The 24,450-nt window shown below is 45.4% G+C and overlaps 2 protein-coding genes and 1 long non-coding RNA gene across 6 annotated transcripts in view; 2 read left to right on the top strand and 1 right to left on the bottom strand.

The window, feature by feature from the left end:
• Positions 1 to 2,181: 2,181 nt before the first annotated feature.
• On the bottom strand, positions 2,182 to 18,015 carry NCSTN (nicastrin). Of its 3 annotated transcripts, XM_032260880.1 has the most exons (17): positions 17,793 to 18,015; positions 16,473 to 16,577; positions 12,135 to 12,258; positions 11,588 to 11,709; positions 11,007 to 11,152; positions 9,753 to 9,903; positions 9,317 to 9,426; positions 8,917 to 9,069; positions 8,162 to 8,266; positions 7,918 to 7,995; positions 6,849 to 7,021; positions 5,364 to 5,466; positions 5,163 to 5,258; positions 4,769 to 4,856; positions 4,379 to 4,533; positions 3,880 to 4,092; positions 2,184 to 2,988 (listed from the first exon to the last, which is right to left on the bottom strand). In XM_032260880.1, exons 1-17 carry the CDS (start codon positions 17,875 to 17,877, stop codon positions 2,866 to 2,868), a joined length of 2,130 nt encoding a protein of 709 aa, XP_032116771.1. In that variant the 5' UTR covers positions 17,878 to 18,015; the 3' UTR covers positions 2,184 to 2,865. The 3 variants fall into 3 exon arrangements, with proteins under 3 accessions (XP_032116772.1, XP_032116773.1, XP_032116771.1); XM_032260881.1 differs by lacking the exon at positions 16,473 to 16,577 and having other exon boundaries at positions 2,182 to 2,988; positions 17,793 to 17,919; XM_032260882.1 differs by lacking the exons at positions 16,473 to 16,577; positions 17,793 to 18,015 and adding an exon at positions 12,740 to 12,885 and having other exon boundaries at positions 2,182 to 2,988.
• COPA (COPI coat complex subunit alpha) overlaps positions 17,974 to 24,450 on the top strand; it is a 52,152-nt gene continuing 45,675 nt past the window's right edge. For both annotated transcript variants that reach the window (XM_032260878.1, XM_032260877.1), the window contains exons 1-3: positions 17,974 to 18,143; positions 21,066 to 21,179; positions 21,373 to 21,446. In XM_032260878.1, the coding sequence (XP_032116769.1) occupies positions 18,104 to 18,143; positions 21,066 to 21,179; positions 21,373 to 21,446 (228 nt within the window). In that variant the 5' untranslated portion in view covers positions 17,974 to 18,103. The remainder of the gene's footprint in view (positions 18,144 to 21,065; positions 21,180 to 21,372; positions 21,447 to 24,450) is intronic.
• Positions 22,916 to 24,444, top strand: LOC116538468. Its single transcript, XR_004263649.1, has 3 exons — positions 22,916 to 22,926; positions 23,088 to 23,092; positions 23,786 to 24,444. It is a non-coding gene; the product is annotated as an uncharacterized LOC116538468 (long non-coding RNA).

Genomic DNA, 24,450 nt, shown 5'->3' with positions numbered 1-24,450 from the left:
ACAGAAGGTTCTAATCCCAGTTCTGTCTCTCATTTGCTATGTGACCTTGGGCAAACCACATCACTCCTCTGGGCTTGTTCCCTCTTCAATCAAATGAGTTAAGACTATGCAGGTGATTTCTAAGGTCCCTTGAAGAAACAGAAGTCCTCCTGAATAAGGGTGACGCAGAGTACAGAACACCACACATCCCAGGATGTGCCTTTGAGAGCAGTGACCCAGAGGTGGGAAAGACAAAGATAGAAAACCCCTTTACTCAAATAAGCTGGGCAAGAAACGCCAGCTGGTAGGAAAGTCTTCCTCTTGAGGGACAAGGTATCATAATAGGCAGAGGCAGGCTGGGTCCTGGGGCAGGAGTGGTCAGTTACTCAACTGTTGGCATGGGCTGGAAGGAAGAGAAGGTGCAGTGTCAGCTAGCAACCGGCAGGAGTAGGGAGGGAGGAAATCCCTCAGGGAAAGGAAAGGGGCTGGAAAATGATACATTTCAGAAGGCACAGGGTAAGCAAGGCCTAGATCAAGGGAGAGGCAGAGGCTAAGGAACTGAGAACTACATGGCCCGTTAGATGCTGCCAGCCAGTCACACATGGTCTTCGGGGCATACAAAGTACCTGGTAAGAAGCCAGAACCGTGGTCTCAGAAAGGGAGGGTGTGCGAAGCCCAGTGCTCTGGGTGGCTATGCTCCTTCTATGGACCCTGGCCTCTCCATGAGCCATGGAAAAAGCCAAGTTGGTTTTTTAGGAGGCTGGAAGTAAGGGAGCATGGAAGGCAGCAGACAAGCTTGTGTTCAGGATGCTTCCCTAGGCCGAGATTGAAGTAGTGACGGTCCTACATCTTGTAAATTCTTACTTACCCCTCGATCTCTTGATTCTTTGCACAACCCTGTTTCCCTGTTCAGCCCCCTCACTGGTACCCAGCCACTTCTCTGCTTCCTGAAGCTGCCAGCAGGATGAGAGAGTTTACTGCTCTGTCCGCTGGGAGACCTGTTGGCCGAGGGAGGTGTGGAGCCCGGCCCAGTCGATGGTGGCAGCTGTGCTAGACTCCCGCCAGCACCACACAGCCTCTCCAGCTCAAACTGGGAGGGCTGGGGTGGGGGAGAAGTAGCAGGGTATATTTCATCTCTCAGAAGCCCAAACATCCCTCCCTTTCCCCCAGGGGGACTTGGAGAGAAACCTGGAGAAAAATCACCTCTTCTCAGCATGATTTGAAAAGGTAAATGGTCTAATCGGGGAACTAAGAGGAGTGCTTGAGACCCTGTGAATATTGCCAGCCAGTCCCTTTCCATCACTGCTGGTATTCAGGCACGTGTCCGAGGCAGCCTCTTGGCCAGCAGTGGAGTGAAGGCTGGGTTTAGGCTTCTACTCCTGCAGGTTCTCTTTCCCCCTCGGCTGACTCAGCCGCCGCCCACGATCATTTGGCAGTGCTGTTATACTCCAGAATTTTGCCTCCGTGAAGACTCAGGGAACTTGAGCCTCTCTACAAAGGTGATGTTCGTTCTGTAAAGCAGTCCAAACTTGTTTTGGTCTACAAAGGGCCCACCATTAACAGAAAGCCCAAACTCGGCATGCCAGCCAAGAACTTTGGGATTTAGCCCAGCCTCGCCTCCTGCTGATCCTTATGGCTCAGGCACGCTGAACTTACCATCTCCCAAACGTGACTCACGCCTATTCTTGATTCTGTGCTTCTACACCCGGTGAACGCTTTACATCATCACTTGAACGTCACCCTGATATGGTCCTGAATTGCTACCAGAGCACTTGGGATATATTGTGATTATTCCACTTATGACACTGGATTACATTTTACAGAGGGAGGAAATGTCTCTGTATTTGTGAGAATGTAGTTGTGAGAATGTCTGTCTCTTCTCTCACCCCAACTGTGAGCCACTCAAGGGTTAGGGTTATATTCTCTTTATCTCTGTACCCCAGACAGTGTCTCAGAGTGAATAAAGAAATGCCTGTTCATTACAAAGTGAGAAGAAACTATGTTAACATTGTTCTTACAAGAGGGGAACCAGGGCTCTCCAATTTGAAAGGATTTCAACTGTTTTTGACAGAGCCTTACTCCTTGGGTCCTCTGGAGCCCAAGACAATATAAAACGACAGCATCAAAGATAACTTCATGACTTCCAGTCCAGGCTCACTGAACAAGGTAGCCTGGGAAGAATAAAGGTAGCAGTACAAGTCATGTGGGATCATCTATTTTAATGAAACTCATTATATATATATTTACAAAAAAAAAAAGAAAAAGACAAAAACAAAAATAGATATTACAGCTTAATAAAAAGTACAACTGAGCACTGTGGGCTGGAGGTGGGATACCCACCCGCAGCAGGCCCACCCTAACGTGCCATCTGAGGGCCCAGAGAAAGGACGGTGTGAAGGAGACAGCAGGCTCAGCCCAGAGATGCCCCTGTCATCCTCCTCAAGGGTTCCATGTAGTTTGATCCTGACATTCAACCTTTTATGTCCTTCCTGGTCAGGAAGGTGGCTGGGTACAGGGGTGGGGGTGAGGAGCAGAAAGAGGCACAGGGCAGGATGGGAAAAGTAGAAGAAGGATCCTGAAGGGCAACTTAGGGTGGGTAACTAGGGAGTTAAACAGGAGCAAGAAGCTTCTATTTGTAATCCCCAAAATCTGGCACGAGTAGGGAAGAGGAGGAAATGGAGAAGGGGAGACGGGAAAGGGGAGTGGAGGAAGGGAGGCAACTTATTTATCTCTCCCTGTGTCTTTTGGATAGTTCCATTCTTTTATGTTAATCCCAGTCTGAGACAGGCCCAGGGAGGCTCCAGTGACAAACTAGTGGTTGTGTCCCAGTGGGACAGATGCTCTAGGAAGTGAACTGCTGAGCTGGCAGGAAAAGCTGGGGTCCTCTCAGTATGACACGGCTCCTGGCTCCCGGGGAGCAATGAAAAGGACATCAGCTTTGGCATTGATGCAGTAGGTGACGATGAGAGAGAAGATGAGGATGCCAAAGCCCACTATCAGGGTGATAAACTGTGGGGGAAGGGAGGACAAGAAAGGAGGAAGGCATTTTCAGAACTCAGTGCAGTTTTCTGGGTAACTCTTTGGGGTTGGGAGCCATGGGAATTCAGATGCTGGCTCTAAGCACCAAGTATGGAACAATCATGGGCAATATCTCTCCAGCCTACAGACTTTGTCTCCCCATTTGAAAAGAGAAGTAAAGTTCTTGCTTCTATCTTGTATTAGTTAGATTCTGGGCATTTTTAAAGCAGGGCCTATGGCTTTGGTTCTCTGGCGGCACTTACATTATTGACTTGTGACAAGAGCTCAGTACATCAGACTGACTCATCCCAGCTGTGCCAGACAGGGAATACCAGATGGGAGTGGAAACTGTGGAGGAGTTCTGGGATCCACAGGGGCTCTCCAGAATAAACACATCTTCAAACTCTCTGTGAAGAAAGGCCTCCTGGTCGGGCGCGGTGGCTCACGCCTGCAATCCCAGCACTTTGGGAGGCTATGGCGGGTGGATCACCTGAGGTCAGGAGTTTGAGACCAGCCTGACCAACACGGTGAAACCCATCTCAACTAAAAATAAAAAAAATTAGCCAGGCGTAGTGACACATGTCTGTAATCCCAGCTACTCGGAGACTAAGGCAAGAGAATTGCTTGAGCTGGGGAGGTGGAGGTTGCAGTGAGCCAAGATTGCGCCATTGCACTCCAGCTTGGGCAACAAGAGTAAAACTCTGTCTCGCACACAAAAAAAAGGCCTCCGAAGGGAACATACTGGCTGACCAGGGACAGATTTGCAGTAGGCTTTTGCTACAAATCTAGGGCAAATGGGAATTGGAAAGGGGCACGTGAGATAAGAAACCAGATAAAGAAGTCAGACAGATCCCTGCCACCTCCCCTCCTGCCCCATCTCACCTCAAGCTCTTTGCTGGCGATGAGAAATATTCGGGCACGGATATCTTTCCAGCGGCTCTCAGTCCATGTAGAGTATTCAGTAGAGCTCCACTGACTCAGTTCGAAGGCAGGAGACAAGGCCCTGGCTAATCGTGCAGTGGAACGCACGCACCGGGGGAGTCGGTCCGTCTCATTGGAATTCAAAGGGCCCTGGACCCATGAGTACTCATACAGCTGCACAGGAAGATGGGCCACAACACAGGGCTAGGGTGATCTGCTTCTCACTCGTTCCCTTTATTCTCTATCAGTGCTATGCTCTAACCAAGTGAGCTAACTGGCTGCTGTCCCTGTACCCATTAGATGGTCCATTTTCACCAAGCTCTTCAACACTCAATTTCTCAGGACTGCATCTCTCCACCTCTCCATCCCAATCCCCTGGGTCTAACTGAGCCGCAAAGAACCTCCAACTTTCCCAAGAGAAAGGGGCCCCAGGGTACTTCCGACACCCACCACCACTCACATCCTTGTTTTCACTTGGGACTTTACTTGGATCCTGGCACTGCTCTCGGGTGAGGTTGACCACTGTGCCAGTCAAATTTGCCAAGGCATACTGTACAACGTAAGTGGTGTTGGTGGGGCTAGAGACAGCGATGTAATGTTGAAGAGGCCCGTCACCTGATCGCAGACCAAAGGGAAGGGAAGATTTGGTGTGGACGGTGGGTGAAACAGGAAAAGCCCAAGATTGGCAGCAGCCAGAAAGGAGGGCAAGGGAAAAGGATCCATCAAATATGAGAAGAGAGAAAGGAAAACAGAGAGAAAAAAAGAAAAAAAAAATAAGAGTTAAACCAAAATGACTCTTTCTCTATCCTTTTCCTCAGCTAAGAGTCCCACTCCCACACCAGATGCTTACCCAAGTAGGACCTTAGGTCCTGCCTGAGGATAGACTGGAACCATGAGTTGTTGGCTCTAATCAGAAACCCATAGAGCAGGCGGGTAACCTAGGATCGGAACAGTGGAAAGAGAAAACCCTGTGACCTGAACTGAGCCCAGGGAAAGAATTATCAGTGGAGATCCAGTCATGGGGCAGGAACCAGACTGGCTAGACAGACTGGAGTTGGGAGGCAGTGGCTGGCTCATAAGATGCAGATGAGCCCCACCCAAGAGCTCTCTAGGGCATCAGGCATTCTCACTGGCATCAACAGGCATGTGGAATTCCAAGGTTTGGGACACTAGACAAGGGACATAAAGGATAGGGGCAGCTTGCTGTGTAAACAGACAGAAGGGGCCAGGGCCCATCTGCTTACCGTTTGGGGATCAGCCTGAACTGTGTCGCTGAAGTTGGTTCCTCCTGCAAGCTCATACAGAGCACGTCCCAGCACTGTGGCCACATCCGCCAGGGCCTGTGGTAGGTGAGGAGGGGGCTGAATGGCCCACCTCTCCTATCCTCAAATGCTAGCATCTTCACAGTGTGCCCCAGGCTCCCACCCAGCCTGGTTCAGTGCTACCTTGGCAGTGTCTGTTACAAAGTTCAGGTCCTCTTCAGGGCTCAGCCATTCAGGATAGCTCACATTAATGTTCTCAGCAGTGTCGTAAATACTCTGGTAGTATCTGCCAGGAAAGCCGGCATGAGCCTTGGCTACATTTAGCCAGGGCTCTGCCCTTTTCCTCCCTCAAATGCCTCTTATGCAGGAACTCGGTATCTCATTTTTCATCATCCAGAAAAAAGGGGTGAGAGAAAATCAGGATTCCATATTGAAGGTGTGGAGAGCAGGGAGGTAGGAGTGAGGGTGAGGTAACTAGTGAAAATTAAAGACTTTCCCGACAGACAAGTAGAAAAGGTGAATGAGTTCAGATCTTCAAGAACAGGAGGGACTCTTCCATATCACTGGGGCTGGAGACACGGGGGATGGTTAAGATGACTTTCAGAGAACTCTGCCATATATCATCAGATCAATTATATAACTGTTCCAATGAACACTTCTATTTAGGGTGGCTGGGAGCAGGGGGTGATTAGCAGGTCTTAGCATCAGGTCTGCTCATAAATATATATGAATACAGTGATAAAATCACCATGATGATCCTTATGGAGCCCCAAGGAGATAGATCTTAAAAGAGGGAATAACAGAGCTCCATAGTCTTTACCATCGATAAATCCCTGTCCCACACAAAGTCAAGTCAGCCATATAATCAAATCCAAAATGTATTCAAATGATGAATCCTCACTCACCCTGAAGTGATACAAAGAAAGCTTTGGAGAAGACGGCTGACCCTAAGTGCTGGGACTGTCACTCCCCTAAATGAAGGGGAAAGTACTACTTGGCTGGGGTCAGAAACAGAGCTCAAGCATTTTTACTCCGAAACTCATTTGACCCCAGGGAAGCTTGGCGATCCAGCCTGAGCAAGAAGTCCCCTGTTACCCAAGGCTTCAGGTTAGGAGCAGTTTAAGGGTAAACTGGACCAAGAAAGAGGTGACTAACAGGGCCTCACTTTGTATATCTGGATATACATCAGCTATAGAAGACTCTTCTACTGTCACATTGAACCATGGACACCTATCACATGGCAAGAACAGGTACATTTCACGGAGTATGAATACTGTTTCTGGCACCTCTGGGTGGGTTCCAGAGGACTGCTTTCTCTACTCCAGCCAAAGAGCCCCCACCACCCTTCCCATGCTTTGTTTGAGATGATGCCCTCTGCTGGCAGCCCTGAGGAACTCAGGACCCTGGAGAGCTTGGGAGCAGTGGAACCCATAACTGAGTATTGTGACAGGAAAGGATTAAGGGTGAGGATGAGTTTCTAAGATGAATATCCAGTCAAACAAATAAGGGTTTCGGGCCGAATGTGAAAAGGCCACTAAGCAAAGACTACAGATGGACTTGAAGTTTTGGAGGAGGTAGGGTGGGAAAGTGGATGACAGTGACCTTCCTCCCAGACTGCAGAACAGACTCTTCCAGAATGAAGAGGGTGCAGGGCCAAGTGATTCTTACTTGTTATGGAAGGCACGAGAATGGTCAGCCAGAACAACACCAGAGATGTTTCGAGCTCGAAGAAATCGCTGCAGGGAAGATGGTGGGAGAGGCTGGGACTGATTTGGCCTCCTGAGGATGACAGCAGGGACGCCAGCACCACTCTTCTCCAATGTGTCCAGGAGATCCTCCACCTGGGGGGGAACGAGGCAGATTAACTGATGGGAGGCTGGGGGATTGGAAGCAGGTCTCTTTTAGGCCTGAAATGCTCTATACTTCAAGTCCCCAGCTTGGGGGAGCTACCCTATCTCTAATAGACTTTTATCCCTCAAGCCTTTTGGGATCAAGGTTCTCTGAATTTCCTGTAGCTTCCACCATTCTTTTTAGAGTTAGAAAACTGAGGCATAAAGAAGAGGGCTTCTTTTCATATTTATAGGTAAATTGTACTGTCTTCAAGACTCTGCTTTATCCTTGGTGGATGCTTCACTTACTATTTATTGTGCAGAACTGGAGGGGCAAATAATAATAGAAAACTGCATGCTGAGTGCCAAACAGATAATCAATTCTTTAAATGCTACAGGGATCCAGAACAGGGATGACACTGAAGGCTGGAACTGCAGAAAGAGGACCTGGAGAAAAGCAGACCTAACGGTGGGCCTAGAGGGAAGGGAAGATTTTGAACAAGCAGTGAGGAAAGTAGGGGACACAGTTGGGTAGGGACTGTGACACAGCCAGGACTTGGGCAGGGCAGCCTTGACAATTGGATCCATGGGGCAGCAAGGCAAGAAGGGAGCTAGTCACTCACCTATCCTTAATGGGCAGTGGTAGTCTGCTAGGCAACAAATGATCAGAGAACTACCCAGTCCAGGGAACCAATGGGATGCCACTGAGCTCCTGATTCTTCCCAGCAGCAACAACAGCTGTGGTGTTCATCCTTTGGCCAACACCCAATCCAATCCTGTCTCTTACCCTGTCTCACAGGCCCTGGGGGTTAGTGGAAACAGGGCAGGGGTTGGTGGAAATAGGGCAGGGGTTGGGGTCTGGATTCTGAGCTGTAGGAACAGGAAATGAGGAGAGATGCTCAGGCTACCTGGCTCCGAACAGACTCATTTTTCTGAGACATGGGATCTGTGTGCATCCAAAGCTCTAGTGAAGTTCTTAAGGCCACCTGGGGGAGGATGAAGAAACAACAGTTAGAATCAGTTTCCTGTTCTGGCCCATACCTAGGAGACAGAAGTCAAGGGAAGAGGTGGTGGTTTCTGCTGTTGAGACGGCAGAACAACAAAGGTGGAAGCTGTAAGTAAAAAGGAAGGGCCAGGGGATACGCTGCATACCTGTCCCAGCTCCACAAATGAGTCAACGTTCTCTAACTGCACAGGAAACTTGCCCTTCTCCATATCGTAGACCATCCTTGAGCTGCCAATGTAGTCAAAAGTTTCCTGAGAGATGGAGGTAGGTGGGAGGGGAATAGAGATTCCAAAGGGTTAAGAAAGCCTTGAAGAAGACTAGATCATCAAAGCTATAGGCAAGAAGACTACTGTCTCAGTTCACCTCAACTGCGAGTCAGCTTACAGTCATGCGACTTTCTGTTCCTCTTGGCCCCGCCTCCCAGCTGGGGTGATCCCTCATATGTACATATCACAAGACTTCGCAAGCCCAGAAATGGGGAAAATAGTCTTAATAAAGGCCTAAGACAAACATCAGCTATTATGTGTCTGCTTCTTATGTGTTCCCTAATTTTAGGGGTCCTAGTGAGGACAGTCAGTAGCCTCAGGGCTCCTGGATGGAGACAGCAGTAAAGGAGTCCAGAGACTAAAAGTAAAAGGCCACTCAATAGATCTTATCAGTGGGGGAAATAGGGGGCTGGTTACACACCAATTCAGGATGTAAAAGCTTCCCAGAAAGAAGGAATGTAAGCTTCCTAAAATGGAGGAATCTAAAGGGGAGACACATGTAGACACATCCAGAAGCTCTGTGCTGATTAACAACCTAGGTCAAAAGTGCTGAGATCTTCTCCAACCAGTAGCTGCCCTCATCTTTACCATCCTCTTTCTTCCCTGCCATTGCACCCCAGCCAAAAAGCCCTTACCCCTTGAAAGAAGACAAACATGACATTGCGGGGCAGGGTGGTCACATCGGGTGCCTTGTGCAAAGCTTCAGCAGCAGCCAGCTGGGTGACGAAGGAAGCCACCGCGCTTTCGGCACCTGGGGCCACATTCCAGAAGAAGGAACGACTATCCAGCTAGGTACCAAAGAAGAAAAGTCAGGGGATATGTACTTTAAAACTGGCCCCAAACCTCCTTTCCTGCTCCAGTCAAAAGAATTTACCTGTCCTGCGGCAATGCAGACAACCCAGGAGTCCCACAGCACAGATTCCTCCCCATTTGACGCTTCCCAATTTAGCAACTTTGAAATCTGATATGCCAGAGAGGGGCCTGCCAGTTCTTTTTGTGCCAGCCCTCCCATCCTGATCAGAAGCCAGTACTCACCCGGGTGGCGGCGACCACAACCCTGTCATCCGGCTTTAATGTCCCAGTTGTATTGATAGGCTTTAGCATGCTCCACACATTGTAATCAGACAGGGGGTCACAGACGATTTCTAAGCAGGACACAAACAAGGAGAGATCAACAAGGTTAAAGGAGAGGGTAGCTATAAAGGCAACACTGGAAAACGTCTCTGACCAGTGCCCCATTGACTCTAAGTCATTTTCTCCACTTCCAACAGTCCCAGGTTGGCTTCTCTGCCACCATCCACTTTAGAAACAAGTTGCCTCGGTTTTTCAGGGTTGTTTCCAGTTCTCCCACGCAGAGCTCCTTCATGGTGTCTACTCCTTTCCTATTACCGTCTCTACAACATTCCCTGGCCGGGTTCCACCTTCCCTCTGCCCCTCATTCCAGTACCCTCACGGTTTGGATCTGCCCTACCTGGGTTGATGCTGAAGGTGCTTTGGATGGAGCTGCGCCGCATGCAGGTGGCAGTGCTGATGACAGCGTGCATGTGTGAGAAGAGCTGCATGGCACACAGCGGGAAGGTTGGTGCTGAGCCATTCTGACTCAGGTTGTGATCTTGGTAGCACTGAAAGGAGAGATGAACCCCATGGAGGCAGCTAGCTGTGGAGGCCCTCCCTTACATCCCAGAAACAGGAGGGTCCAGCTCCATCCTTTTGGGATGGAGCCACACCCTTTTTTGAGACATATATCCCTGAGCTATGGTTACCCTGGTACAACCACAGGTGATCTATAAGGTCAAAGAGGAAAAACTCATCAAGAGGTACAAAGGGTTGCAGACTATGGTTTAGTTGGAGCAGATGAAATTATCCCACTCCAGATGGCCTGGCCCAGTTTGAAGCTTCAGCCACTGAAAAGATTCAATGTGATCTGATACAGAGAGCACCAAACTAGGGCTAGAAAATCAGATACGACACAGCTTGGACATCAGCTCACCATGCAAATTTGGACAAATCTCTTAACTACTCTGTGAATCAAAGTGGAAATACTAGACCAGAATTAGGGCACATCAGAGCGAAAAAGAACATCCGAAATCACCAAACTGAATCTCTCAATCGCTAGTCCAATGCTCTTTTTATGATACTAGTGGCTCTTAACCTGGGCTGTGTACCTTGTTTCATATGATTCTTTCAGATATCCTTTATATATTCTGCTAGTCTAAAAGGCTTTAATGCTGTGGTATCAGGCAAGAGCGAAACGTGGGAAGAGAATGTGAGAAAAATCAATGTCTGGGTTCTCTTTGGAGTAGCCGTCTTTCAGCAGGTGCACTAGCAGAATGAGCCTCCCTCTGAACAGGAGAGCCTAGAAAATCATCCCCTTTCTTCCTTCTCTTTTCTTTTCCTTCCCTCCCTCCCTTCCCTTTCCTTCCTTTTTCCCTTCCCTCCCCTCCCTTCCACCTGCCTGCCTGCCTGCCTGCCTGCCTTCCCTTCCCTCGATCCCTCCCTCCCTCTCTCTTCTCTCTCTCTCTCTTTTGAGACAGGGTCTCGCTCTGTCACCCAGGCTGGAGTGCAGTGGTGCCACCTCAGCTCACTGAAATCTCTGCCTCCTGGGCTCAAGCAATTCTCCTTTCTCAGCCTCCCGAGCAGCTGGAACTTGTGCACACCACCACACCTGGCTAGAAAAATAATCTTCTTTCTAACTGGAATTACTAGGAGCTGGCATAGTCATTACCTGCTTGATGACCTTGGTTTCATTTTCATCTTCAAGAAGAAAGATGGGGAAACTAAAGTCTTCATAAGCCAAACCATTGCCCAGCGAGTTCCACTGTATTTCTCTGCAGTGAGCAAACTCTGGCCCGTAGGAGTTGGAGTAAACACCTGAAGGGAAGGATGGGGGATTGGGAGACTGGTTACTGGGACACCAAGTACTCAGGAACCAGGTGCGCGAGGAAGGTTAGGGTACTTAGAGTCGGGACTAAAGGTTCAAAAGGAGGTGGTGACTCAAAGAAGCAGGCATGAAGTTATCACCATCCACACTAAAATAGAGAGGCAATGGTAACAGGGAGTCTTAGGCTGTCAGATTAGGGATGTGAACAAGTGACAAAAAGGGATGATCCCAGGTAAGGCAAAGGAAGGGGAAGCAGGAGAGGGAAGGGGTGGGCAGCAGACACAAACACTACCTCCTGTTTGCAAGTCAGTTACTGACACTACACACAGACACAGACACACACACATCCCTCACAAAGGCATAAGACCAAAGCAACAATGAACCTTAGGTGACAGCAGGATCTCCTGACCCTTTGGGACACTTACCAAACCCATCATTTGGGCACTGCACACTAGGAGAGAAGCCTGAAGCAGGACTGGGCTTGGTCAAGGACACTGCAAGACCAGCAATTCGACTGGTTCTCCCCTTCAGCTTCTCCATTAAATCCCTGGAATATGAAAGGAATTCCATGAAGGAACTCAGGAAGGTATCAGACAGCTTGACATCCTGCCCTCCAGGATGGAAACAAATGGGGAACTAGGGGACTAGACTGTTTCCCTAGTTCTTGTTATTGCCTTCCAGTCACTAACTTCTGAGTCTGGACTATGGTCTGCTCTAAAAGTAGAGTTCTAGTAAGGACCCCAGGGAGGAAGGAGAGGGCTGCCCAGAATTACTCAGAAACAAAGTAGATGAAATTAAGCCCAGAGCTCAAGATCATTTTTGACAGTACAACCTTCCTTCTGAAGACCATCCCACCCTCACCCCTGACCAGACCAGGGCAGCCAAGGGACGTTTTCACTAATAAGTGGGAGGACTGTTCACTGAACTTTGCCCTCTGTGGATGTTTTCCCAGCAGATACATCTAGTTCTTACCTGGTAAAAAGCTTGCTCTCCAGCAGAACCATGTAAGGGGGGTTGGGGCCATCAGTCAATACCCACTGCAGGTCCTCTTCTTTCTCTACGACGTGGATAACTCCTGTGTCTCCACTAATTGAAGCTGCCAGGACAGAACGAGTCAAATTAAAGCTCCCACAGTTGACAATTCTGACTTTGCCTCACTGATTCTGCATCTCTTTTATCCTTAAAGATGTCACAACATATTTAGGGGAATACAGGCACCTCTAGATTTGAACTAAAAAGCTGCTGCCCCAGCTCCATCTGAAGGTTATCAGGAGGAAATGGAATACAAAAGAGCACAAGAGGACTCATTATATGCCAGAAAGGTTCTGTGAACTTCATTTTCTTGCTCCCTGCCCTCAACCTTATTTAGCCGTATACGTAAATAAGATAGACACCGAAGTTTTCAAACCTGTTTTCCCCAGAAAATGCCACCAAATCCCTAGCTCAGAGATATTCTAAATCTATAGCTCAGGGTTTTAGCTTTGAATCTTCCTTTGAAAAACGCATGCGTAGATGCCCTTGGCCTCAGGACCCTTCCTCGATTGTTAATCCTTCTGCCCTTTTTGAGAATGACTGACTTGCTTCTGGTCGGTTTTACATGAGGTTAATCAAGAACTCTGAGGTCTCTAAAACAGAGCTTCCCAACTGATAGGCCTTGAATGAATTAGAGATGTGCTGACATTGGTTCTCCTCATTCCTGGAAACCCAGGGTTTCCAAAGTCACCTGCAGCCAGGGGCATACATATCATTTACCTCAGGATGCCCTGAAAATATCACCCATTTCTCTACGTGCCAGAATGTCATACAAATAACATTTTCTATGTGTCTCATACATGATAAAGATTGGGAAGCACTGTATTAGAGGACGGATGACCCAGAGTCCAGAATACTTTGAATTCTATGTAATTCAAGGCATTAGGTAATACCCTTAAGTCCCTAGGGATCTGTATAGGGATATCCTAGGGTCTCCCTGTGAGTCTTCCCCCGACAGAAAACTGGATGTGTTAATTCATAAATCATTTTAGACCAGTAGTTCTCAGCCCTGGCTGTGTATCAGAATCACTTTAGAGTTTTAAATGCCCGCCTCGGCCTCCCAAAGTGCTGGGATTACAGGAGTGAGCCACCACGCCTGGCCCTTGCCATAGCATTTAAAATATGGGAAAAGGAACAGGTAGTGTGGCAACGAAGAAATATATAACTTCGGCCAGGTGTGGTGGCTCGTGCCTATAATCCCAGTACTTTGGGAGGCCGAACTGGGTGGATCACTTGAGGTCAGGAGTTCGAGACTAGCCTGACCAACATAGTGAAACCCCGTCTCTACTAAAAATACAAAAATTAGCCAGGTGTGATGGCATGCGCCTGTAATGCCAGGTACTTGGGAGGCTGGGGCAGGAGAATTGCTTGAACCTGGGAGGTGGAGGCTGCAGTGAGCTGAGATTGTGCCACTGCACTCCAACCTGGGTGACATAGTGAGACTCTGTCACAAAAACAAAACAAAACAAAACAAAACAAAGAACTTCAACTCCAGGGAGGACAGGAAGAAGACAAATCATGATACTGAAAAAAACCTGGATTCAAATCTGGGTTCCAACTAGTGACAGTGTTGGAATACAGTAACTTGCTTATTTTCTCTGGGCCTTCAACGAGGTTTTCTACCTCTATTCATCTCATACTGTGGGGATAGATGAAAGAAGGAAGAAAGGAAAGAAGGAGGGAGGGAGGGAAAAGAAACCTATTTATAGCTCCCTTTGAGAGCTTTAAAGGGTCCAAGAGAAGCAGAGCATTATAATCAGAAATCAAATCTGGTTATCACTCTTTCTCCTTAGTTTTATCCTGTTAGCTACCCTAATTAGAAAGGGCGTAGCCTGCTCAGGAAAGACAGATATGATGAAGTAAGACTTAGAAATAAGTAGGTTGAAAAGAAAACAAGATCTTAATGAGGAAGTGGCCAGAGTCCAGCCCCTCCCCTCTTGTTTCTCAGTACTGGCACTTGGCTTTACCTCTAGAGGCTTTGCTTCCCACAGAGCTGTTTTAAGAACATAAAGCAGAATGAGTCATTCCCTAAGGAGTTTTCTTAGAGCCCAGTTACATGAGGATGGGGTCCTGGCCTTCTGTATTTTTAGTGAGGTTCCAGCAAGACCAGCAGTCTGATCTCAGCCCACCCTGGACCTAGCTCTCTTCTACAAACCAGTTCAGAAATTAAGTCCAGGGGGCCGGGCGCGGTGGCTCACACCTGTAATCCTGGCACTTTGGGAGGCCAAAGCGGGTGGGTCATGAGGTCGGGAGTTCGAGACCGGCCTGGCCAACATGGTGAAACCCCTTCTCTACTAAAGATACAAAAAATTAGCCAGGCGTGGTGGTGCGCACCTGTAACCCCAGCTACTCAGGAGGCTGAGGCAGGAGAATCACTCGAACCCAGGAGGCAGAGGTTGCAGTGAGCTAATGTTGCACCACTGTACTCCAGCCTGGACGACAGGGCAAGACTCCATCTCAAAAAAAAAAAAAAAAAGAGAAAGAGAAAGAAACTAACTCCAACAAAAAGTTTATTTGGGGCTATTTGGAACCCGTTAACCTACTCCCAGTGCTTTATATAGCAGGGACATGGAATAATTATACTATAGCTCAGGGAAAGATGGCTAAAAAAGTAGTAACTGCTACCATGAGCAAGTCCTTCACTTCTCAGTGTCTCAGTTTCCCCTTACCAAAGTGGGAGAAGGTTTCAGGAAATTATACAGCACTTCTGAGACCACACTATTTACTTAGAATCATCAATAAACATCTATTAAGAGGTATTTGAGTTTCAGCTTTATGCAAGTATTCCAACCACTATTCCAGGGGTAAACTGAAATTCAGAGGGGATTAATTTGAAGATGAAGAAGCCAATATCAGGCCCCGTTTCCTGCTTATCTGCAAAACTACATTCTGACAGAGCCACTGTCCTGGGAAACAAAATCTGAAGATAGCAGGTTAGCCTTTAGATGACTACTTTTCCTGCCCTATGGTTCTTATAGTTTTTAGAGCCATAGTGTCATGGCACCCTCTTTTGGAACACACTTACAAAGCATAAAAATAAATGGTCTCACTGTCAGCTGAATTTAAGGAAAAAAAGTTTTAAAAAAAGATAAATAGAATGCTTCACTAATTCCTCTTGCAATTATTTGGCATTTTCTTTTTCTTTTTCTTTCTTTTTTTTTTTTTGAGACAGTGTCTCACTCTGTCACCCAGGCTGGAGTGCAGTGGCACAATCTCGGCTCATTGCAACCACTGCCTCCTGGGCTCAAGCGATTCTCCTGCCTCTGCCTCCCGAGAAGCTGGGACTACACAGGCACTCTACTGCAGCCGGCTACTTGTTGTATTTTTAGTGGAAACAAGAGGGGTTCACCATGCTGGGCAGGCTGGTCTTGAACTCCTGACCTCAAGTGATCCATCGCCTTGGCCTCCCAAAGCACTAGGATTATAGGCATGAGCCATTGCCCAGCCTGTTTGGCATTTTCAATACTTTCTCTTCAAATAGTTCATTGCCTTTAAGAAGCCCATTTTGGTTCCAAAAAGTTCAGAGTGCAAGTAATCACTGGACACCATAGAATATGAGACTTTTTTCTCCCTAAAAAACAGCATAATAGGGTGGTTAAGAGTCCCGGCTTGGCTGAGCACGGTGGCTCATGCCTGTAATCCCAGCACTTTGGGTGGCCAAGGTGGGTGGATCACTTGAGGCCAGGAATTCGAGACCATCCTGGCCAATGTGGTAAAACCCAATCGTCACTAAAAATACAAAAATTAGCTGGGTGTGATGGTAGGTGCATGTAATCCCAGCTACTTGGGAGGCTAAGGCAGGAGAGTCATTTGAATCTGGAAGGCAGAGGTCGCAGTGAACCGAGATCACACCATTGCGCTCCAGCATAGGGGACAAGAGCGAAACTCCGTCTCAAAAAAAAAAAAAAAAAGCGTCCCAGCTTAGTGCTTGGGCCACCAGGTCCTGGCTTTATCACTTATTACCAGTATGATCTTGGGAAAGTTACTTAAGTCTTAGTTTCATCATTTGTAAAGTGACAACAAGAGTCAGACCTACTTTATGGGGTTGTGGTGGGGGTTATATGAGATACACATGTAAAAAGTTTGTTATGCAGCATTTACTAAATGTTAGTTCTTATTAATTACCTTGCCTAGCTTGACAGATGGTTCTCTATCACTGCCTACTCACACAGTCCAATTTGAGTGTCAAAACTCCTAAGCAGGACATGGATGTTACTTAGCATCTAGGGCACAGACAAATATCAATGTCCACAAACATGAGTCCCAGTCTCAACTCACACTGGCAGCCAATCTGATGAGTGGCGTTAAGCAGGCGAACACAGGGAGCTGTTTTATTTAAGGGGATATATATCTTCCTCTCCACTGAGTTTCCCCTGCACAAACCTGATTGGAAGACAAAAAGTGTTAGAAAAAATTGAGAGACACAGGTACCAGCTTCTATCACGTCATTAGCCAGATGTACGTCTTGGGTAAAGCATTCAATATCATACTTTCTAAAATGAGATTAATGTCTATTCTTCTTACTTCTTGGGCAAATTATTGTAACAGATATATGCTAGACATGACACCCAGCTATGTGTCTCAAGGGTTATTACAAAGTCCATTTAGTGCCATTGACAGTGACACTAAAAGAGAGAAAACTTGGTTAAAGGAAAGATGTTTGACCTTACATTTGCCAGATTCTGGTTGCATGGTTGATAACACCTCTGCTTGTATATCCTGTATGTGTATTACTAATCGGTTAATACAAAGGTGCTGGGCTAAGAAAACTTTCTGAGACATTTTTCCACGAGTGTGAACAGAATTGGGAGAAACCTTATGACATATACCTGTCAGTTAATTTAACATCAGTAGGTCATTTGTGTGCCCACAGTGTGGGGCAGCCAGAGTTTCTCCTTTGAGGATCTTTAAAAACAATGTGAATTTGGGAAGCATAGTCATAGTTTTATACAGGCATTTTGCATTTTTAGGGCGTGACCCACTAGAAAGCCATATATTAGTAAATAAACGCATATAAGCAAACATTTAAGAACATTATAAATGCCAAAAGTTCCTTGAATCTTTACTTCGCGGTCTTGACAGTTAAGAGTAGCCATATTCTACCTTACTTTCACTTTACTGATTAAAAAGAAAACAGGCAAGGCAGAGGGACACAGATTTATGGTGTAATCAGTAGAGGAAGAAATAAGGAATCTACCTTTTAAGCGCCGCACAGCACCCACAGAGCAAGATTGCTTTCATCTCAAAAAGTCTAAACGCGGGGAAGAAAGCTAACTTTCACACCTGTTCCTTTCGACTGTGGGTTGGGTGGCTGGGGGAAAACGAGGCATCTGGACAAAGTGGGAGAGGGTCGGGCTGGAAGTCCAGGAAGAGGCCTGGAAAAGGGAGTGAAGCGACATGACGTGCTGTGGGGAAGAAGGGACCTTCAGGTCCAGGCAAAGGGGGAACTTCTGTCGTGGGAACGAAAGAGAAAGAGAATTTACAGGGTTGGGGGACAGAGGGGCAGCGGGAACCAGAAGGGAGACAGTGGTGCTCGCGGCAGGGCCGATCCGGAGAGTTCCCCTTAGAGAACGGAGCTCACGGGCGGGAAGGCCTCACCTGCTAGTAGGACGCAGAAAGACAGAAGGCGAAGGAGACCCCGACTTCCCGGGTCAGCCCCAGAGACACCCCCTGCCGTGGCCATCTTGCCTCTCAGCTGGGCGGAAGCCCCCGTTCGGCTCCTGTAGGATAGCGGCCTCTCTAGGCTACCACTGACACCGTCTCTGTGGCCCGGAGCCCCAGAGACCGGATATTCGCGTTTCCAAGAGCTTCCGGAAACCTCGGCAGAGGGTCGCTGACGTGGAGGCGTCCGAAGGGCAGCAGGGTGTGTCCGGCCTCGGATTAAAACATCGGAGTCGGAGACCTGAGAGATGCTAACCAAATTCGAGACCAAGAGCGCGCGGGTCAAAGGTAGCGGAGAAGAAAAGGGGGAACATGGAGGCTAGATGTCAGGGGCGGCGCTGACACAGGGAAAGAAAATGGGTAGACGTGCTGGCTGAATTGGGCCCATCAGACGGACCCGGAGGAAGAGGGAGGGTGGGAGAGAGGTTAGGCCTGGCGAGCGGTTCTCCAGTCCTCTCTTCTTTGGTGTGTCCTTGGGCTTCGATTTACCTAAAACTTGGCTCCCATACTGCAGGGGATTCCTTAGGCCCCCTCCCTATTCTTTCTTCTCTCTGTCTTGGCTGTGCTCCCGACTTGTATTGTTCTGCCCCAAAGGCTCTGTGACCTGTTGGCTTTTTGATGACTGTGTTCCTTGGAGTGGCCCTGGGGATTGAGTCTCGATCTCTGTTACTCGCACCCGAGTCAGTAGCTTTTCTGGAGACGAGGAGCGGCTACCTCACTTAAGGAGGACTTGGCTGCACCATCTCAACATCAGTGCCTCCATTCGGCTTTATTTCCCACCCGGAAATAGTACCTTGAGGCTTATAAACCCAATAAAGTCCCAACTTAATAGGGTTGCCAGATAAAATGCAGGATGCCAAGTTAAATTTGAATTTCAGGGAAACAATGAATAGTTTTTTAGTCTGTCGTTGTTTACCAGAAGTTCAAATTTATCTGGGCATCTCGTATTTTTATTTGCTAAGTATGGCAACTCTAGAGCTCGAGCATGGGTCGTTGGGGGTGGAGGGCAAATGACTTCGAGATAGCAGTATTAGCCTCAGAATGTTAGAATGGGAAAAGCAGACAAGTAAGGTCTCCTGATACCTGGAAAAATAGGTTAGAATATTTAGTAAGATGCAGCATAACAAAGTGGTTGAGAACTTGGTCTTTGACGTCAGATGGGCTTGCTTTGGAATCCTGAGACATCCACTAACAAGCTGTATGACTTGAGTGACTTATTTAAGGTCTCTAAGTCTCTATTTCCTCATCTGTAAAATAGTCTTTTATAGAGAGAATTAAAATGAGAAAGTATGGAATGTATTTATTACAGTGCCTGGTGTAGACTCAGTAGGCTCAAAAACTGGCGGCTGTTATGAATGTGTGAATATATTCTGAGCAGTTTCTAAGTCTCTTGGGAAACTTGATCTTGAAAGGTGGGTACCACTAAGAATTTCTGAGACCTGGATAGTTGATCTTGAAAGGTGGGCACCACTAAGAATTTCTGAGACCTGGATAGTTGAAATTGGTCATCGTAATCTTTCAGTTTTCTTTCCTGCTCCTAATTTCTTGCTGGGCAGGAGAGAAGGAAAAGCAAAGATGTCATATTTGAGGGCAAACATGCATTGTTGAGTGTACCTGTATATCATAATGGAAAAAAAAAAAGAACAACCTAATGGAAAAATAGACTATTTAGAAGAAAAATTGTAAATGTTCAATAAGTAATGAAAATAGTCCCACCTCACTAGTAATGAAAGAAATGCAAAAAAAAAGTGAGGTTACTTTTTTGGGGGGAGGGTCTTAGATTTATAAAACAAACAAAACAACAAATAACTGATAATATCCTGTGTCAAAATGGGAACCTCCATAAACTTAAGGAGACTGCATATTGATACAGTGTTTTTACATTTAAACTACATGTACTAAAATGTTAAGTGCACATGTTCTATTCCTGAGCAATCTCACAGGTCTTTAGCCTAGAGCAATAATAATGCAAATAGGCTAGATTATGTGTAGAATTATCTTCAGTAGGCTCTTCTGATAGTCAAAAATTGGGGAAAAAAGTTAAATGCTGTTAGAATAAATGTAGTAGGTTTGTCCATTGTAGTTAAAAAGAGTGAGGTTGTGTTTATATGTACTTTAAAGAGATCCACATTGCATAGTTAAGTGAGAAAGAAGTTTGCAGAACAACATCATAATGTGATCCCCACTTTCATAAAATGCTAAGGCCTATGTTTATAAGTAACTGCATTAAAAATCTGAAAGGATACACTCCAAACCATTAGGAGTTGTTACCCCTGGGGACTTCCATTTCCAGTCATGATAGAATAATAAGGACCAGATTTACCTTCCCACCTTAACTATATAACTGAACAAAATGTATGAAAGAAAGGTTCATAACGTTCCCCACAGACACTGGGCAACAGGCAGTGCAGGAAAAGGATTCTTGAGAGAAGGGAAATAAACAAGGGGAGTCCTATGATTGTCTTAGATTACTGCCTAGAAAGTTTTCAGGCTTCAATGAAGAAGGGAATCCCTTGGTCTTTTTTTTTTTTTTTTTTTCTTTTTTAATGATAGATAGGTACACTAGGTCTTTTGAGGAGACAAAAGTTTAGAGTGTGGGGAAGCAAAGATGGCTAGATTTTGCTGGGCAAAATACCGGAGAAGAGGGTTCTGCACAGAGAGAGCACTGGAGATCTGCAGGATGTCCTCTCGGGTCTTTGTCTGAGTACTGATCTGCATGTGAGAAAACTATTCAAAACCTGAAAAAGAGCCACTGGCAAGGAGAAGGCAGAGCAATCCCCAGAGCTCACACAGGTCTGGAACTAGTTTTTGTTCTTACTGACCAGAATGGAAAGACTTCCTAAAATTACAGGGCTTCGAATAGATACCTCAGATGGGTATTGCTTTAATAGTGGTTCCAGATTAGGCCTAGAATAAAGGCTGCTGTAGCCCCCCTGTAATAAAACCTAAAAGCGAGGCTTGAAAGGATCAACTGATTCCAATTAACTTCATTGCATCCTAGAGCAAAGCCCAGCAATATTTAAGGGAACATAGCAAAAACCTAGCACCAAACATAAAATTCATGATGTCTGGCATCCAATAATCGTCAGGCATGTTGAATGAATGAATGAACCTAGGATTAACCTTGCTCTTTCTTTTTCTCATCAGAATTGACAGAAGATGATATCATGGGCTTAGTTAGCTTATTGTATCATTTTCTGTTTTTTTCAGGGCTCAGCTTTCACCCCAAAAGACCTTGGATCCTGACTAGTTTACATAATGGGGTCATCCAGTTATGGGACTATCGGATGTGTACTCTCATTGACAAGTTTGATGAACATGATGGTAAGATATTTCTAGGAGGAAGTTAAAAGAGTATAAATATTTATCATCTCCTGGGGTATTTTAAGCCTTACATGTATTCCTCTATGATTAAAGAATGTGGAAGTGATAGAACTGAAAAATCCTATATAGGAATCACCTTAGAGATTAGAAAGGATAGCTTTCTCTAACACACATTGCCTTCCTTTTCCACCAGGTCCAGTGCGAGGCATTGACTTCCATAAGCAGCAGCCACTGTTCGTCTCCGGAGGAGATGACTATAAGATTAAGGTACAGAGAGTCTGTCATGACTGAGAATAAAGGACAGAGGATGTGGGAAGGTTTGGGAATTATGGAAGGGACTGAAAGACAGGAAAGTTCGTTCATATAGAGCTCAGGCTTTTGACAACATTATCCAGAGAACTTAGCCAGCAAACATATTGAATGGTTACTGTGTACTAGACACTGTTTTCTTTTTTTGGAATTCAAAAATAAATAAGAAATGGTGTCTGTTTTCAAGGAGCTTTTCTTCTAATAGAGGAGATAAACATCTATCCAAGTCATAGCATGTATAGTTTGGTGAGTGACAGAATAGAGAGATATTCAAAGTGAAATAGGAAAGAACAGTCCGGGTGCAAAGACAAAACGCATGGCACAGCTAGATACAGGGCAACTCTTACTAGTTTTGTGTGGAGAAAACCTGGAGAAATAATACGAGAAGGGGCAGAAGATGAGAGCGGCCAGATCATGGAGTACCTGTTTGCAGTGCTCAGGAGTTTAGATGTCATCATGCAGATAAGAAGGAGCCATTTAAGGAACTTAAATACAGGAGTGATATCAGATGTATATGTTTTTAAAACGATTACTTGGTGGTAATTAAAGAAAAGATAGGATGATTTGGGCAAGACTGGAGGAAAAGGTACCAGTTAGAAAACCTGGGCTTAGGTAGTAGCATTTGAAATGGAGAGAAGGAGATGGATATGAGAATTTAAGGAAATGAATCAGTAAGTCTGTTGGACGATGTTGGAGGGCGAATAAGGAAAAATAAATGAGTTGACTGTCAGGCTTCTAGTTTAGGTCACTGGGTAAAGGGGTGTCATTAACTAGGGAAGGAAAACCAGGAGGAGATAGTTTTCTGGAATGGAAGAGAATGGGTAATGAATTCCATCTTGTCTCTGATGAGTGTGAGGGACCTAAGGGACAGTGTAGTTGAGGTGTCTGTGCTAGAAATATATTTGCAAGTTGGCATGATGAAGGGAAGAGCCAAAGGAGAAGCAGTAGAAGATATTGCTCAAGGAGTAGGTTGAATAAGGAGACAAACCATCATTTGAGAGAGAGAGGAAGTACAGTTAGTATGGGGAACAGTGATTCGAGGGGTTGGAGATGAACCAAGAGGAAGAAGCAGCCTCTTGGATGTCAAAAAGAAGAGAATTTTGGGAAGGAGAAAGCATTTAGAATAAGATCGAGACTGAGAAATAACCTTTGAATTGCTTAATTTGGAAGGCATCAGTGTGAAAGCAGACAGAATGTAAGCAATTCTTTGAAGACGACTGACTGTGGTAATGGCAAAAGTTAGGGCTAGAGACTAGCAACCTGCAAAAATAAATCAAAATTTCCTCTATTTACTTCCTTTAGCTGTTTTCATTAAGTCTATGTATCAAACCAAACCAGTGAAATTTACTTCATAAAAAGGTAAAGTCTTTTTCAAAAGCTACTTCGAGAAGTTATATACTGTGATTATACTGCAGAACTTAGGTGACAGGAGTGAAGAGTGTGACAGCTGCCTGCAGAGAAAGGAGCTATTAGAATTGTAGGAAGGACATTTCTTTCTGTTTTCTAGTTTTTAGGCACTGCATTCTGGGGCAGTCAGAACTCAAACCACCCGATAGATCTCAAAAACCCATAGTATATCACTTCATTATAATATTTTAGTATTTGTTATTTATAGTGATGAACATTGAGTATCAAGAGCAGTTAACTTGGGTTTCTTGTAATCTGTTTAAAAAGGAAAAGTGGGGTGTTATTTAAAAAAAAGTTTTCCCAAAATAACTAACATTTTGGAAAAGAAATTGTCTTCCACTTATGAAATGTCCAGAATAGGCAAATCTATAGAGACAGAAGTAGATTAGTGATTGTCTAGGGTAGGAGGGGTTGGGAGGAAATGAAGAGTGATGGCCAATGGGTATGAGTTTCTTAAGGGAGTGAATAAAAATGTTCTAAAATTGATGATTGCACAACTGTGAATATAGAAAAATCTATTGAATTTTATACTTTAGATGAGTAAATTGTATGGTATTTGAGCTGCATCTCAATAAAGCTGTTACTAAAATAAAGGACTTCTTTATTAGCTGGTAGGTGTGTAGTGCTACCATTCGGTGGTTTTAATTTACATTTCTCTGATGACTAATAAACTTGAACATTTTTTCATGAAAGGGGGGATTATCTAGAAAAGTAATAATCTGTGGACCATCATATTGCTTGCTATATCCAGATACATGTAGCATTAATATAATCCTCATTTACAAAGGGTAAGACAGGGAGCCCAGCAAATGGTCAGAGTATTGGTCTAAAACCCCTATAAGTCTTTAAGGATTTACAGTTTTGGAGTTTGACATAGGCCATTAAAGGAGTGAAGCCATTATCAAAGTTTAAAACACTGACCTCCATAAGGGGAAAGAAGTCAGTTAAAGAATAGTGTTTATGGTATGATCTAATTTTTGTGTGAAACTGTACTGTGTACATGTATATTTTTATGTATGTAGCTGATTGAATAGAGGTAAGGTATGGGAAGAATTTGGCTTTCCATGTTCTTGTTTCCATACATAATGCTTACTGAGCACTTACCTTGTATCAGGCCCTGTGTTGGGTGGTAAGGGTATAGTATTGAGCACGATAGACAAGAACCCTGCCTTTAAGGAACTCAGCATTGTTGTTTGAAAGATCATACTTCTGGATTTTCTGAATTTGTTATAGGAAATAATATTTTTATGATTTACTAAAGAAAAGTTAAAAATTAGAGTAGTAACAAGCTGGCCCAGATTGACTATAAACAAATATTAAAAAGAAATTTAAAAAAATTAAAATTAAAAATGTGTCTGGTCTCTTATTTTTGTACTTTCTAGGGGATTTTCTGAATGAGGAAGATAAGCTGTTTTATATTTATGATCCTGGTTTTCTTGTCTTCAGCTCTATCTATTGATGCCTAGCTCTTTGGTAGTTGACTCAGAATATGATATTGTCTCTCTGCTTAGCTCAGCCTTACTGAGCAATGTAGTATTTTCCATGTAATAAGTTA

The sequence above is a fragment of the Sapajus apella genome, unplaced genomic scaffold, assembly GCF_009761245.1.
Source record: "Sapajus apella isolate SASKATOON/1434 unplaced genomic scaffold, GSC_monkey_1.0 scaffold119, whole genome shotgun sequence".
Taxonomy (NCBI): Eukaryota; Metazoa; Chordata; class Mammalia; order Primates; family Cebidae; genus Sapajus; species Sapajus apella.
Note: the sequence above shows the minus strand (reverse complement) of the source record. Positions and strands in the feature narration are given on the sequence as shown.